Source organism: Hyla sarda, chromosome 3, assembly GCF_029499605.1.
Source record: "Hyla sarda isolate aHylSar1 chromosome 3, aHylSar1.hap1, whole genome shotgun sequence".
NCBI classification, from domain to species: Eukaryota; Metazoa; Chordata; class Amphibia; order Anura; family Hylidae; genus Hyla; species Hyla sarda.
Window position 1 is genome coordinate 395,838,150 of NC_079191.1, and position 18,417 is coordinate 395,856,566.

At 38.1% G+C, this 18,417-nt stretch overlaps 1 protein-coding gene across 10 annotated transcripts in view; it reads left to right on the forward strand.

The window, feature by feature from the left end:
* The window catches only part of NRXN1 (neurexin 1), a 1,474,530-nt gene that overhangs the window by 873,182 nt on the left and 582,931 nt on the right, over positions 1 to 18,417 (forward strand). For all 10 annotated transcript variants that reach the window (XM_056568026.1, XM_056568028.1, XM_056568034.1 and 7 more), the window contains one exon: positions 619 to 738. In XM_056568026.1, the coding sequence (XP_056424001.1) occupies positions 619 to 738 (120 nt within the window). The remainder of the gene's footprint in view (positions 1 to 618; positions 739 to 18,417) is intronic.

Below are 18,417 nucleotides of genomic sequence, written 5' to 3' on the forward strand. Positions count from 1 at the left end.
ACCCCTCAAAGTCTTGGATCCCAGTGTAAGGAGATCACAAGTTCTCAATGGTCCACCATTTTTTTTGTCCTCTAGGCAAAGACACTCCAATATAGTAGTGTCCTGGTTCATTCCAAGATTGACAAGCTTAGAGCCTTTCTACTAAGACTAAATTAGGCTCTTCAATCACATTGGGCTTAGATATCCATCCCTAGCACTGGTCCATCCAACAAAATACTGTATGTTCTTGCATATACCAATATACAATTCCTTATAGAAAGGATAGAGAAGACTATGGACACTTGAGATCTTCACATCTCTGGAACACAAGTATGTAAAATGGAAGGGTGGGAGAAATATTTTTAGTAGCTAAAGCAAAGAGAAGGTGTTAGGTGATACATCAGATTGACCTATATGGTGTATCTAGTGTACATTGCAGATTGTCGCCTCTTTGTAGCTGAGCCCTCTTCCCTGGGAAACCATAAGATCAACTTTTATATACATAAAGAAATATATATATATATATATAGACCACAATAACAAACCAGAGATGTTGGCATCTACTGTATGTGAACATGTGTTTAAAAGTTTTTGTGATACTCAATGGGCAAGCCCAATTTTTTTCTATTTTATGCACAGGTCCAAGCACAACATGCCAAGAGGACTCCTGTGCCAACCAGGGTGTCTGCTTACAACAATGGGATGGATTTAATTGTGACTGTAGCATGACCTCATTCAGCGGAACTCTGTGCAATGACCGTGAGTATTATGGTGGTCGATTATACTAAAAGCATCAAAGCTTTAGGCAAAAGCTCAAGCTACGGTCTAGGTTTGTGAGTTATAGTTAAATAATATTATGTAGTGAATAAAAAGCCGGTGTATTCTGGCCATCATATATCAATGAAAGCAAAGGAGACTTGAATATTATGAATAAATATAGTGTTTAGAATGAGAATGCAGAAATTAAGATTTTTTTCCTATACTAATAATTCAAGGCTTTATAGCATCATACAGATACTGTGCCGCTTAGGCAATATGTCTTCTATTTATTTCCCTTCCTCCAACATTTAGCATTTTCATTTAAAGACTAGAAATATGATACCAAGAAATAATTGGCAATTCATGTTCGTAGTGTAGGATAAGTGTGTATATAGCTGACCTGTTAGGAAGATATTCAAATGCAAAGATATCTCACTTGTCTGTGCTGTAGAATGTTTTTACTTTTCAATTTTTTTTAACTTAATTTTAAAACCATATTTCCAGAACCATTTTTCCGTTTCCTCAGGGGCATATTAAAATTTGAAAGAGAAGGTGGTGAAGGAAAATATTCACTTTATAGAAACGTGACCTGACTTTTTTCTAGATATTTTAGGCTGCCTTCTTTAAAATAAAATGATCTGGGACTATGGAATTTAAAATTGGAATAAAGTTTTCTTTTTTACAATGCCAAAAATGATACAATATGTGTTGTGCAATGTATACATTGCTGCATCCATTTATATGCTATTTGAACAAGCTTTTATTATCGGAACATGACGACTCCCTCGTATGTACGGTTGAAGAAGACTCCAAAGGTAAGTGCTAATTTTTTTTTCATTCCAAGAAGATTAAATGTGAAGGACGGTTCATTGTACGGAGCCATATGAATAAAATGCAGAATTTATCCATTGTTGCTGAATGCTTTGATGGGTTCTGGGTCCTTTGGTGCTGTTGTATAGTAGTCAAGCAAAAAGTTTTGTTTTAGACTGTTACTTATTTTTATCATTAGAGTATGTTCACACATATGCAGATTTGATGCACAGGATTTTCTGCTGCAGATTTCAATGTAAACTAAATGACTCAGTACAGCTTCTAATCGGCAGGTACAAATCCTGTGCGTCGAATCTGCGCAGGATCCTGTATGTGTGAACGTACCCTTAAAAGAGATAAGAAGTAAAACAGACTAAAAAAGATTCAGACATGTTATATTATTCAGTGGTAAACATAACGTGCTAATGTTAAAATGAGTTTCCTGTTTAGGCTTTGAAGTGAATGTTCTTCTATGACCACCATTTTTGTTTTATTTAAAATAAAAAAAGAGTTAGAAAAATTCTGCACTAATTAGAGGGATTTACACTGCTTTGGTCTTCTGCTTCTGCTGAGATGACATCATGTACATTGGTCACATGACATAATAGCCAATCACTAAACAGCTGAGGCTCGTAATTGACTAAACTTTCACATCAAGTACGTACATGGTGTCATCACTGCAGGGCCAGATTGGAACATAAGAGCAATGGTGGCCCTTCAGGCACATGGGATTTACAGGTGAGTGAAGATTGCTTTTCCATTTTTCAAGGGATAGTGATAACTATGTTATCAGTTGGGATTCGACTGCTGGGACCCCCTCTGATCATATGAACCAGTGTCCCTTGTCCCCAAGTGAGTAGAGTGGAATTCTCAGTCTCCACTTGTTTAACTCTCCATGGGACAATTTTTGGATTATTGGATCTTAAAGCGCAACTGTGATGACATTTTAGTGTAATAACCTGCACACAGCCTTTGTACTGTGTGCAGGTGTTGTGTACAGCAAGTATTTTACCTCATATTTGCTGGCTTTCGTGACACTAAAAAGTGCTTTTAATGAAAGCCACTGATGGTCGGATAGGCGTGGTGTGGGGTACGCGATGCCCCGCCGCCACGCCCACCCACACGCCCACTTTGTACGCTCCCACCGCTGTCATCCTCCTCAGTGCGCCTGCGCAGGGCTAGGTGCAGAGAGCGCGGGAGCTGGAGGAGCCAGCGCTCGCTGGATGACACACAGCAGCGCGCATGTTACATTAGTTGAAGGGTGCATGCGCTGGGACCTGTGTGTCAATCACACAGCGGTCCCAGCACTGAGATACAAAGTGGGTGTGTGGGTGTGTGCGTGGGGCCTACAGGGCATCGTGTCCCTCGGACCACGCCTATCCGACCGTCAGTGGCTTTGATTAAAAGCACTTTTTGGCGTCAAGAAAGCCTGCAAATATGAGGTCAAATACTTGCTGTACACAACACCTGCACACAGTACAAAGGCTGTGTGCAGGTTATGGCACTAAAATGTCATGACATTTGCTCATTAAAGGGGTTATCCAGGATTAAAAGAACTGATTTCTTTCAAAAACAGCAGCACACCTCTCCTCGGGTTGTGCGCAGCATTGCATCTCAGTTTCATTGAAGTGAATGGAGCTAAGTTGTAATACCACACACAACCAGAGGACAGGTGTGTCACTGTTTTTGGAAGTACTTGTCTCTATTTTACTAATCCTGGATAACCTCTATATATGATCTCGAGGCCTTACATAACTTATTGCTGGAGCACATCAGGGCCTGACATATTGCTGGTCATACATCAAACATGTTCCAGGTGAATATAAGTTTCTAGTGTACATTTTTTGTTCATGTATGTGCGCCCTAAAAAATACTAGTCATGACTAGCGCACTATAATGTTACAATGCATAATTTTCTGTTTGTCAGTCTATAAAAATCCCTTAGATTTTCGAACTGTTGTGAATACTAAGTTAAAGTTAAATATTCTTCTCAGCATTTGAGGAAGATTAAAAGTCCCCAGTATGTCCTTGACTTTCATATTTTGGAATTAAAGCAGTGTACTTATGCTAGAGTATTCCGGAAACATGTTAAAGCGACTGTTCAGAAGCTCCTTAACTAAGGCTCATTTACCCAGTTATATCTATGTCAGTTAATTGGTGCTGTTCTTTTTCTCACTGTTAGTAATCTGTACATTATAGAAAGAGTTGAGCGTGCTCCCTGGGCTCCCCAAACTTTCAGAAAGTATTTCGGTAGTGAAAGGGATAGTTTAACTCTTTTGTCACAGAAAACCAGCGAACCCACTGTGTGATGCGCTGGCCCTAGTTAATAACTGAGGGGGGTGGGGGGGTGTATACATTATACAGCCATCTAGATGGCTGTATAATGTATACAGTGATACTAACCATCTCGTCTCTGGCTTGGGCCTCTTCTTTTGTAGCCCCACCTCTAGCAATGACATCACTCTGACCAGCTTGGAGATAGTAAGTAACACACTCTTTACTGTAAATGGTATTCAGTCATATAGTTGGCTGTATAATGTATACATCCCAAGGAGTTAACTAGTGCCACTCATCAGTGCTAATTAACTCCTTCCTTACTGGACTGGGCTGTACATGTGGCTGTCAGCTGCAGGCACAGCTCAGCCCGGACATTGCTAGGTTTGCACAAGCTGAACCTGGCAATGTTGAAAACTTCTGGGATCTGCAAACCCCCTAAAATTTGGGTCGAATCGAGGTTCAGGGGGCTCAGCTCGCCTATCTCTAATTATGATTATTCTGTTTTGCTGTGGAAATCTGCTCCCCATGCAGAAAAATGAACAGCAGGTAAGCATCCCATATTGTTCCCGACTTACACACGAGTTCTGAGAACAAGACTGGACAGTCACTTTAATAACAATACAAGGTATTTGAAGTTAACACAATATCTTTGTTGATTTATAGCCAGGGCTCTGACCTGCCATGCCAATCCCAATGATATTGTGATATATGTCAATCTTTAAATGTTATATTCAATGTAATAAAATAAAGTATAACAAATCCTACATGAATTGACATCATAAAGAATGAGATTGACATTTAAACATGGGTCACGGTAACGGTCAATGAATGACGTATATGGCATGGGTCCATCCCTGATGTCAACTTCTTAACTTTCTTTTATCGTGAGCAAAATTAAATAAATAAATACATTATTGCTATAATATTTATATTTTCGAACATTGTAAACTTTGCGTGTTTCTTGAATCAAGTATTAAAATGCAATTTCCACTGTATGGTGGTAGCTGCTTCCACAACAAAATGTGTTTTTTACATTTTGATCACTTTTACCATTAGAAGTGCCGCCCAAGGTGTTTAGAACAAGACATGGTCTGATGTCTCAAGTGTCAATGGATCATCAATATTTACAACCAGCCATTGCTGTTATTCTTCATAGAAGAGTTTTCCTACAAGTGTAGCTCCAGCTGTTGCAAAACTACAACCCCCAGCATGCCCGGACAGCCTTTGGCTGTCCGAGCATGCGGGGTGTTGTAGTTTTGCAACAGCTGGAGGCATACTGGTTGGGAAACTCTTCTATGTAGAATTGTAAAATACTGAGATTAACATTAATAGTGCCACAGTTATTGATCTTCCTTTTTGCATAAGGATAATGCCATCAAAAATGTCCATAAATATAATACCGGATATAGTATCATCTATGGTCCCCAACTAATAATAACACCAGTTCAATAATATAGGATACTAAATAATAGTATATTCCATTTCTTATAGTGAAGGGAGACTCATTGACCAGATGGACTGGACATAGTATTCATGCATATGGTTCTACTAGAGCAGCCCAGCTTATTACACTGATCCAATGCCATTATTTCTGATCCTCATAGTTTTTTCCTTGGGTTTTGCGCCCAAATTGAGTCGCCCACTTTGTGTGCCAAAATTTGCAACCAAAATATCAAAAGACCAAACCAACTCTCTATTTTACTAAGAAAACCCCATAAAATAGGCATGCCCTCTGAAAAAGGGGGCATAGTCGATGGAAAAGGGGCATTTCCCTGGAATTTTCGAACAAATCCCAACATAGTTACTAATGTTCCCATAAAAATTTGGTGGATTTGAGCTCCAGAAATCCAACAGCTCAGAGCATGAGTAAAAAAAAGCAAAACATTGGGAAAAATGCAAAACATAGGGAAGCATTAGTAAATACCAAGGAAAAATACCTGTCGGGAAAAAAAAAAAAACAACAAAGAAAACTACACTCCATTCAGGGCCAATTTATACATTGATCTGGACCCTGATCTAATGCAAAAACTAAATTTATTCTAGTGTACCGTGAGATCTCTTCAAAAACTCACCTTTTTTGAGAAAACCTATATCTAAGTTTTTCATATATCCTAAATATATTATCGGGCTACTTTGATAGGACCACCCCTACAGAGGACCATTCGTTGTCTTAGGTTTTGGGTGATTGTCTTTGAGTTTCATTTTCATTTTATTATTTAAATTGTTCAAATACTCCAGCAGCAGACAAGAAAATTAGAGGGAAATTTAATTTTCTACATGCGTGCCCTGGTGAAGGTTGTATATACAACAGCAGAAAACAGCAAAGTGCTCCAGCGATGGTGATGCCACATAAAACTCTTTATTGAAAAATTCTTAAAATATCATGATAGCAGCAGACATATTAGGCTTCATTCATTAAGGCTTTTCCGAGAAGATTTTTTTGTAGGTTTTCTGTGTCGTAGGCATCGTGGGCCAGAAATTCTGACAAAAAAATTCAAAAAACCCTACTATCTCTCCACGTTACTCAAAAAACTCTACAAGAGGTGTGGCCATCAGGGAAAAGGGTGTGTCTCAAAAAAATTTACTCATTTAAAAATTGACTAATTTTTCCACATAAAATTTGGTGGATTTGAGCTCTGGAAAACCATGAATGCTCAGAGCACGTGTAAAAAAAAGCAAAACATAGGGAAAATCCTCAAATACAAGATAGAATAGTAAATACCATGCCAAAATACCTATCAGAAACAAAAATCCACAAAGAAAACTACACTCTACTCTGAGTAAAAAGGTTTTGATGAATCGTCCCCATTGTGTATTCCCCTCTAAAACCAACACATTTCTGGAGCTTTAGCTGAACCCCGAGACTAAGGGTGCAGGTAAAGCATCAGAAATGTGTTGATTTTAGTAACGTACACATGATGGGGAGAGTCATCAAAACTTGTGCAGAGAAAAAGTTGACCAGTTAAATCAGATCACTTCTTTCATTTTTAAAAAGGCCTCTGAAAAATAAAAGAAGCAATCTAACTGATTGCTATCGGCAACTGGTCAACTTTATCTCAGCACAGGTCTTGATGAATCTACCCTGCTATGTCTTCTTCTGGCATGATATTTTAAGAATTTTGCAATACAGAATTGTATGTTGCATTGTTATCACTGGATCATTTTCCTGTTTTTACTACTCATATTACTACATCTGGTGGAGGTGAGTTACATGCACAGCAGACCAAGGCGACATCGGAGCTGGTTCCTTCTCTTCTTATTTGCATCGCACTTACATTAGCCTAACTATTGTACCACAAGTCGTCTACAGACTTTAATAACTACTGTATCTTCAAATATTAACTGCATTGCCTTTCTCTATTATCTTATTATACTGTATATACTATGCAAAAGGATAATAAGAAAATGCTCTTCAACTTTGCCTCCAAAGCTTTTTAAATAAAGTTGTTTATGTTCAGTAACATCATGACATGACATGGTAGTGGATTGAACAAGGTTGTTTTTTTATGTTTTTGATGTACATTGGTTGTTGATGTAGGATAAACAAAATGGAAGTACAGTTTTATAATTTCGAGTATGTTCTCAATTTAAAATATGGTTACAATAAATGCAAAATCGCATTTCCAAAACTCATGTGCCCTCCCTCCGTCTGCAAAGTGTAGTTGTTTGTTTCCCTGTATCATGAGACTGGACTAGACCGTGGACAATAATGAATGACCAGAAAGAATTGCTGAATGAGCAAAATGGAGAAGACACTCTCATGGTTTCATGAAATATGTGCCACATTAATCTCCACTAATGTACATAACACATACTGTTAAGAACCTTTGGTCTCGTAGGACCCTTCATGTTGTAGAAGAAAAATTACATGACTAAGTATGTTCTGAGACCAGATCTCTCGGTAGGAGAGAAGTTGATTCATTAAACTTCAAGCTAACTTCTGCTTAAATGTCTCTTTTGAGAGACTGAACAAGAACACATTTGAAATTTGCCAACATATTGTACCATAATACACACATACTGGAAGGTCACCTGTAGGGACCATCTTTTTGGGCTAGACACCAGGCAGTTTACGGTCAGCCATAAATCAGAGTTATAACTTTATCACAGGTGCCAGCAGTGGGAAGTTGGCTGTGGAGGATTAAATATAATATACAGATTTGTCCTTCCTATCCTTTCCTCTTGGCTCGATTTATCCTGAGATGTGTGGTGTAAGATGACCAGCTTTGAAGAAAATCATAATTTAGTGATATTCCTTTGAGAGTTGTTTCTTCTATATGTGGTCACCTAGTGGTTTTGGTGTGGTTTGAGCCCATCAAAGATTTTTATAGTATGTTATGATAATGTACAGATGTCTCAATCCTTACCGTAAGTATAGTTTAGGATTCCAATTTCTAATTAAACTTATTCAACACAATATCACATCATTAGAACCCTTAAGAGGCTTTATTAAGTGTCACCAGTCATGTTGTTGTGAAAAGCTGGTACTCTCACACCCTACATAACAGAATATATGGAGTATAGGTAAGTTAAGAGAGGACACACCTGTATTTGTCAGATTATTAAAATTTGTAGAAAAGTAAAAGAGGACACAATTCCCCTATTGGGGTGAGGTGTAGCATCAATATAATTTTCATTAGTAATCTAAATTTGTTTATCTCTGAGGGACCTTCTGCAATTTTTGACACTTTATAACTTGTGTCTGAAGATACAACATATTTATCATACAGCATGAGCCACTACGATAATTCCAGTGGATCTTCAGGCTTCCTGGCCTACATCTAGGTTGTCTTAATTCTGCAATAGACAGGAATAGTATCCAAATAGGAAACAAAGCGACGTCTCTCTCCTACACTTCCTGTGCATGAGCTGACCGTCAGCGTAACTCGGTCGAACAGGAATCCAGAATAAAAGTAAGTGCAGCATTAAGGGTCTGATAAAACCAGGAATAACTTTATGTGATCTTTACAAGAACACAACAACCATGGAAGTTAAGGCTGACACGTTTTGGATCAGGCACAAACCCTAATCAAGCCATGATTAGGGACTATACCTGATCCGAAACACAACCGCATTTACCCCTATTGTTGTTGTGTTCCTGAACAGTTCCAATAAAGTTATACTTGTTTTAATTGCACCCCTAATGCTGGACTTACTTTTCTTTGAGACAGGAATGGTAACTCTGAGCTTTTTTGCACACAGCAGTTACTGGTGAGGGCTCCTATACCTTAAGACAAGGAACTGCACACATTTTTCCCTGCATACACGCCAGCTCATAGTGAATGCATAGATCTTCTTTTTCCTGACATTTATTGCAACTGAAAATATGAAATGCATGTTTCAGATGAATTCTATTGGGACAATTACAGGAAGCAAGTTGCAAAAATGATTACAAAAAAAATACAAATAAGAAATGATAACTTGTAATATATTATTTTCATTTTTCCCCACAATTTTTATTTTACATTGTGAATTGGAACAGCTGCTTTATCTCTTAGCATGGAAATGACTATGGAAATGCAAATTGATTGGATTTTCTTAAATTATGTAGTTTTGTGTTTGGAATCAATGTATTTGTCTAGTTTAATAATGCAGGAAGATGCTTTACCAGCACACGGGACATATGGGCTAAGTAAGTGTTATTTAATGTGAAGCTGCGATTACAATCTGGTGCCCTGTCTTAAAGGGGTTGCCTCCCCATGACATATTCTTTGTATAATGAAGCTGGCCTGGAGATCAGATGATCACTGTGCATTTAGCTTTCTGGCTTACAGCCATGTGGCTGCAGAGGAAATGTGTATCAGTATTTCATTCTAGCTGTTTAAATAAAATTACCACCCATGTAATATATAGGTATGTTGTGTTTTCTAGAATGAGGTTCTTCTTTACTGGCTAATGGTGTATATATAAATATAAATATATATATATATATATATATATATATATATATATATAGACAAAGAATAAGTCAGCCAGCACTTTAGTTGATACCAAACTATTATATGGACCTGGCCTACAGGTGCACGCTACTAGGCTAGGTATACAGCAACAGAAGAATGCAGCAGCACACTGCCAGCACAAAGATATAGTTGAAACATGAATATGCAGTTAAAACATGGAGAGCTATACAGCTATGGTGTAATAGATGCAAATGTGAAACTATGAAATAGTGAGGCACTTAGCTCGCAAATTTGTCCCCGCCGGCGGTCAAATAGCTTAGACCGTCCCACCGCGATAAGGTGGCCTCATTGGGACGGACCCTACACTTTGAATATGCCTCTGTGTGAACAGTTCAGTAAGCATGGCAGGGTCTGGAACATCCAAGACACCTTATATACACACCTGATAGAGGTGGGTGGGGTGCAAGGCCAACATGGAGGTAGCCACTCCCCCGTATGTGTAATACAGACAAAGAATAAGTCAGCCAGCACTTTAGTTGATACCAAACTATTATATGGACCTGGCCTACAGGTGCACGCTACTAGGCTAGATATACAGCAACAGAAGAATGCAGCAGCACACTGCCAGCACAAAGATATAGTTGAAACATGAATATGCAGTTAAAACATGGAGAGCTATACAGCTATGGTGTAATAGATGCAAATGTGAAACTATGAAATAGTGAGGCACTTAGCTCGCAAATTTGTCCCTGCCGGCGGTCAAATAGCTTGGACCGTCCCACCGCGATAAGGTGGCCTCATTCTGTTGCTATATATATATATATATATATATATATATATTTTTTTTTTTTCTTTTTCTTTTTTTTTTTAAGAGCATGAGTAGAGGTAGTAAAATTGCTCAATAAAGATTTAAACAGCAATAAATAATAATAAAAAAAATTTAAAGTGATAATAAAAGCAGTAATGAAATGGTTAGAATATTCATTAGAAACAGTGATTTCACATGTGACATAAAAGGGTATGCCTACAAATCATGGACAAGAAAAGCTTGTAAACCAGTATGTCAAAGGGTAAGAATATCGAAGGGGAGAGAGAGTTAAGTCTGGAAAGAAAGACAAGGATGTTCAATGCTTTGTCTGTACCTTCTCAACCAAATCTCCTTCAGGGTTGCCATTTTGTAAGAAAGGACACGCTGGTACTGGATTTCCAATGGGAATTCTCCTCGAAACATAAACTTGGTCTTTAACTTTAACTTCTCATTGCTGCATATCAGGTGGCGTGTGGGCAATGTATGGGGAGATGTAATCTAACTGCAGAGAGGAAAGAATAATGGTGGGTTTTATAAGATAGGAGAGGAAACAGACAGAGAGCAAAGCTACATCAGGGGTGCGCAGGATAGGGGACTGGCATATAGAGTTACATTGCGAGAATATGTCAGCCAAACCATTGTTAAGCTAGAGGGCAGCTACACCAGACATGAAGAAAGGGGCCTACATAAGTTAAAGGGATACTCTGCTGCCCCAGCATTCGGATAATTTTGCTCGGAATGCTTGGACTGGAGCGGCAGGATTGTGACGTCACGGCCACACCTCTTGTGATGTCACTCCAAGCCCCCTCAATGCAAGTCTATTGGAGGGGGTGTGGCAGTCACCATGCCCCCTCCCATAGATTTGCATTGTGGACATCCTATGGGGCATACTACAATATACTTTTGTATTTTCTGAAAAATAGTAGGTATCAAAAGCACTGTTCCAGTCTTCACTCATAGAAATATTTAACTAAAGTTTGTTTCAACAACTGAAGTAAAAATGAAAAATGTAAAAAAACAAAATAAATGCTAATGGCTTACCCTACTATAGTCATTCAGAGGTTTGGAAGACAGTGTCCTGACTTTGTAGGGCACAGACAACAACCTTCAACTATAGGAGCCATTAGATATAATTTAGGTATATTTTCTAGTCTATTTTAATGCAATGTGTTCCTACACTGTCTTTTTCTGAAACTGAACTGAGTCATCAATAAAGACAATGGACTTTTCTGTACTCAACCCAAAGCTAAGCAGGTAGCTTTTCTACAATGTCAGGTCTAGAGATGAGCGAACTTACAGCAAATTTGATTCGTCACAAACTTCTCGGCTCGGCAGTTGATGACTTTTCCTGCATTAATTAGTTCAGCTTTCCGGTGCTCCGGTGGGCTGGAAAAGGTGTATACAGTCCTAGCAGACTCTTTCCTAGGACTGTATCCACCTTTTCCAGCCCACCGGAGCACCGGAAAGCTGAACTAATTTATGCAGAAAAAGTCAGCAACCGCCGAGCCGAAAAGTTCGTGACAAATCGAATTTACTGTAAGTTTGCTCATCTCTAGTCAGGTCTTTTCTACAATGATTTTTTTTTTTTCTACTTACATCCATTCTACTTACAACCCAAAAGCTCAGAAGTTTACATACACCTGGTTAGTATTCAGTAGGTGGCAATGTCTGTAAACTGTCTAACTTGGTTAAATCATTCTGGAGGCTTTCCTGTTGCATTTCACAATGAATTGCAGGAATATTGGCCCATTTTTTGTGACAACTGATGTAACTAAATCAAGTTTTCCAACCTCCTTGCTTGTGCATGGTTTTTCATTTCTGTCCAGACATTTTCTATGGGATTGAGATGAGAGCTTTGACCACTCCTTTTACCTTCAATCCGTGTTATTTTGCCATTTTGCCATAATTTTCTGCATGCTTATTTTTGTCCACTTTGAGGACCCATTTCACCCAAGCCTTTGTTACTTGGCTGATGTCTTAAGATGTTGCCTCAGTATCTTCACATAATTCTCCTTCCTTATAATGCCATCTCTTTTGTAAAGTGCACCCATCCCACCTTTGGTGAATTCCCCCCACATACACTTACCCTTGTGCTTCCTTACTGGGCTGTTTGGTTCATGGCTTGTAAGTCTTCCCCATTTTCCTGGACACATAACCATGTTCATTTTTGCCATACAGGTAAATATTTGGTCCAAAAAAGTAAGACATTTCTACCTATGTGTTTCAAACTCTATCAGGACTTTTTATGGTGATTTTGGAGCTGTAGTTTCTTCCTTGTTGAGCAGCCTTTCAGATTGTGTTCATATAGAACACTTTTTGATATTGATATAGATACCTTTGTACATGTTTCTTCTAGCATCTCCACAACGTGGTTTGCCGTTGTACTTTGATTGATTTATATTTTTAGCACAAGAGTATGTTCTTCCTAGGATACAGAAAACATCTCATTCCTGAACAGTAAGATGAATTTGTGGCCCCATGAGGTTTAAACAGATAAGCATGGGACTTTGATAAAGCAGACTTTTGAAAGTTCATAATTCTTTTCTGATGTCTTGGTAGATATTTTTGATTTTCTCATAAAGAGGCAAATATGGTTTGAAAGTAAGCCCTACAATTCAGGAACCCCCTGGTACACCCCCCGTTTCTTCCAAAGATGTCATAAACTTCTGGTCCACTGCAATTTGGATCTATTCAGTGATAAATGGAATGATCTCTCTGTAATCGTTTGTTGAAAAAATAACTTACAAAGTAGATATGCAAAAAACTTTCTAAAACTATAGTTTACAGAAGTTTTATTGACTTCTACCTAAGTGTATGCAAACTTATGACTTGAACTGTTTGTCTTGCTTCCGTGCACAGAACGCAGAAGGCAACTACACTAAAAAAAAGAAGTCTATAGACTCTCACATGCATTATATCATTTACAAAAACATTTTGAAGAGATGTCATGGTTAAGTGGTCTGCTGTTTTATAGATCTTCACCAGTCTCTTGGCTCTCCACCGTCTGCCTATTCTGCTTTCGTGTTAGCATGGGGTCAGTTGTGAGCAGCCCCTGGAGGTATTTTACAATCTATAATAAGTATATTAGTATAGATATAACCCAAGGAACTGCAGACGTGATTAAATGCAAGTGGAAAAGGTCAAAAACTATAAATGGGCTGCATAGATTACTCCATAGTCCTATGGGTCAGGAAAGCTCTCAAGCTATATTTACTAATCCATTCCATGGAAAGTTATACAAATTGTTTATATCCAGGTCTTCAAAGAAGAACTATCCATAGAATATTCCAGACAAATAAATACTTTATTATAACAATTATTGTTATTGAGATATTATATAGAAGTATGACATTTCTATAAAAAGATTAAAGTCCAATATCAATACATAAAGGGAGATTTATCAAAACCTCTGCAAAGGAAAGGTTACCCAGTTGCCCGTTGCAACCAATCAGATCGCTTCTTTCATTTTGCAGAGGCCTTGTTAAAAATGAAAGAAGCGAGCTGATTGGTTGCTATGGGCAACTGGGCAACTTTTCTTCTGGACAGGTTTTCATAAATCTCCCCCATACTGTATAAAGGTAGTTTAAAGAAAATTGCATCTCATTTACTTCTATTAGATGTCTTTGTGCACTGAACTATACCCCAGTGTTGTTTTTTTCGAGACAAGAGGGGTATGTTTTCTGTCTTAATTCAAAGTTGTATGGAAGCTATTTTCCTGCAATTGAAGGCAACCAGCAAAACAGCAACCTGGGTATCCTTAGTATTAGGAACAGCAGGCTGCAGAATGAAAGCTGTTTTCCTTAGCCTTTCAATTTGTATAATAGCAGTGCTGAAAACTATTTCACTGAAATGCAAGACGTAATTTGTCTTCTCTTTGTGTATTATACCGGCCATTTTTTTCTTTATCACATTTCATCACCAGTACGGTCCAGATGTAAAAAGGTGAAATGCGTTGTTTTCTCCAGTGTCATATTTACACAGATGAGTACTGCTGATGTGACATGGCAAATACGTAATATAATAGCACTGTCACATTATATTAGTGTACACGGAGGCATTGCCAAGTCCCAGTCCTCTTTACCACAATGTTGTTACCTCAGGTGATATGTTTCACATCTTTGCCTGCAAGGGATTCCATTAAGGTAATTTGTTTTTTCGAAACAGAGATAGATTGGCACTAGAAGGTAAGTTAATGTATTTATAACCTACATGTGTGCTTCGCCTTAGAGCACATTAACCTTTACTCATCTGGAGGATAGGAGCAGGTGGTGGTATTAGTAAAGGGGGATTTTCTTCAAGTTACCCAAATAGAGAAGTCACCATCAGACCTGCTAATGGACTAACCCAGATAGAAAACCATTTCTTTCCCTCCAACATACTGACCTTGTCTGAACATCAGAATCAAAACACAACTATCAGAAAAGCAATTAGGGTACCTTCACACTGCGGAATTTCCGCGGAATTCCACCTTCGAAATACCGCAAGTGGAATTCCGCGCAGTGAAAATACTTCAGCGGTGGGACCGCGGGGCACTGCACCGTCAACAGAACTCGCAGTACTCGCAGAATTCCACACAAAGAATGAACATATTCCTTCTTTGCGCGGAACAATTTTGGAATCTCTGTGAGCGAAACTCAATGAGGGGAGATTCTGCAGTTTGAACATAGCCTTAAAGAGGCTGTATGAGATTAGAAAAACATGGCTGCTTACTTCCAGAATCATCCATTTCTGTGACCTTGATTGCAACTCAGCTTTATTAATTTGAAAAGGGCTCAGCGGCAACACCAGCACAGGACAAATATAAAAAGAATGGGAAACCTAGAGATCCTCAGAGTGTCATGCATGAATTTTCAGAGCAAGTCAGGGCACTTTTTATTCGGACCAAATTTATTTGGGCCAACTGGAATTTTATGGGGGAGTATAATAAACTGGGTCTGAAATGAATTTTGAGAGATATACTTATCTCTACAAAACAGCACTACTGTTGGTCCTGCATGATGTTGTCCTAAAAGGATAGCGCTCCATATATAGATTTACAGCATCTCCCAACCTTCTGCACACAAGTTTCTCCCTATCTTCCTATCTCGTCTTAAGAGGTGCAAGCCAGTACACCAGAGGTGCAGCTCCATCCCAAGTCTACTACACACAGGCCAATATTACTTCTTACTACCTCTCACACGGTTCTCTCCCGCTTTGAAGCCAAGAACTCTGCATTTTTACTGCATTACCAGGTTCCACTTAGACAGTTGGCCTGCTGCACTGGCATCACTATGCGCACCTTTCTACTAGTATTAGACCTATCCTCATACCTGTATATTTTTTGGTGCCCAAAAGGCCTTAAAGGGGTGAATTAACTCTATTTTAATTCCACTCGAGGAGGACTTAAAAAACAACAACCATCGCCTACCTTCCTCACGTCTGCGCTTCTGATGTTGGTTCACGGTTTCCGACATTTCTGGGATTGGCTGATGGGACATCACATGGCCACTCATTCAATCAGTGGGCGCAAGAATTTCCAAACTCAGCCGATTATTGGATGACTGGGCATGTGACGTCATGTCACCCAAACTTTGAAGTACCAGACATCAAAAACTGAGTGAGGAAGGTTAGAAAGAGTTTGTTTTTTTATTGCCCCCAAATGGATCTTACAAAGGATTAATTCACTGGAGTACCCCTTGAATCCCTGTTACCAACTATGACAATCCACCACAAAGAAGACGTTATTTGATACTGCAGCACACTATTGCATACCATTACACTTTTACAGAGAAACATAACATCATAGATCTTATATGATCTATGTTCTTATGTTCATTATGTTATCTCCTGCAGTATCATTTAACTATTTATACAAAAAAATTATATATATATATATATATATATATATATATATATATATATATATAGTAAAGAATAAGGGAACCGGCACTGTAAAATAGGACTTAAAGTCCAAATCGGGTGCTCAGCTTTCACAGGTTCAAACTCCAAACCCTTCTTCAAACACCTCCAAAAAAGAAAAGCGGCACTCCAATGGCAAAAAAAGGTGTATTTATTCACCCATCAAGTCAATGCTAGGCATTGACTTGATGGGTGAATAAATACACCTTTTTTGCCATTGGAGTGCCACTTTTCTTTTTTGGAGGTATATATATATATATATATATATATATATATATATATATATATTTATTTATTAAAAAAAACTAAAACTATTCATGAAACTATTTTAAAACTATTTATAAAAATGTATATATATATATATATATATATATATATGTATATATATATATATATAGTCCTTCAAAGAAAAACTGGGTTAATCAAGTACATACGATTTATCTTTTACATATGGCTAGGGATATATAAATAAAATAGTAAAAGTAATATTCACCTACCTTGACCCCTCACATCTGCTGTTTTTATGAATTTAAGTCGCCGCTCATCACTGCTGCTTCCTGGTTCCAGTACTGTGTCATCCCAGCTGGAACTACCCTCTCAGCCAAATGACGATTAAGGTTGGGCACTGCTAAGGCCAGTGATTGGTTAAGACAACTGGACAACTTGAAACAGGAAGCATGAGTGATGAGCAGGTAGCAGGAGACATTGGAATAGCAGCTATGGGGATCAAGATTGGAATCTTCACAAATGTCACTGCCTACATATCAACCTGTCTTGATGTGATCGTGTGCAAGATTCAATAAAGACTGAAGCTTTTACCGTGAGCGGTCACTGAACAACAGTTTTTCTTCATCAGTTACATAAATGTTGTATCATCTAACCCGTACATTACAAATGCAGCAATAATATCTTCAACAACTACTTTCTGACACTTATTCCGATTCCGTTACATCTAAGGCCCAATTTAGTAACAGCAGCCTCTAGATTTTAGCTGGCAATCCTAGTCTAGTTTTCACTGATGAATGAAAGCTAATATATCTGCGTCTGCGGTGACTTACAGTACGGCACTTCATAGCTCTTGCATATCTTTAATAAGCTCCATTAGCCACCATTATGTACCAATATGTGAAAAATCATGCAATTAAAATGTCTAAAATGACTGGGTTCTCCGACTGCAATCAGATCTCATCTCAATTCCTGTCACCAACTGCAGCGAGACAAAGACATAAAAAAAAATAAAAACGCAATAAGTACGTTTCCGAGGTTGATCTAGAAGACGTGATTGGTTCAGAAATTAGTCACCGCAGAATCTGATTTTTTTTTTTCCTCGCTACTTCAGATTTCTAATCACTATAACAGAATGTGACAGGGGCATTTTTCCTGATGCTCGCCTGAAGTGCACATTGTCAAATATCATTAGAACATGGCTTTCATTTATAACGCTAAGTCATTTTATGATTTAGGAACAGATTGTATCTTTTATGTGGTTACAACATCCTTGTCTTGATAAGTGGAATAGTAAAAATTTATTTGATAACTTTTTAATAAGTTATCTATCAAATTTCCTAAATCAAAAGTAAAGGAAGGCAAATAGTATTACATGGTTATTAACCCCCGGGGTGGAAAACATTTTGCAAGTTTCATTTCATATGCTGTGCCCTGCTTTCACTATACTAAGGTGGTAAGACTTGCTATAACATGATTGCACGGACTGAGATAAAAGCCTGCAGAGCGCTTTATGGCAGTGCAGTAAAGAGTTTTACAATAATTTTTTTAATTGGCAACTCCAGTGTTTGCTTTATACTCTGTACAACAGACAAGGGTCTTTTATTCAAATGAATGTTATTGTTTACATATATACTTTCTATAGTTATTTTGTATTTTTTCCCCATAATTTGATATTTTTGCACCATATTCTTCAGATTTTCAAGAACTTTAATTGCTGTCTTTCTTGAAAAACTTCTTGTAGATGCAAAATCTGTCCTT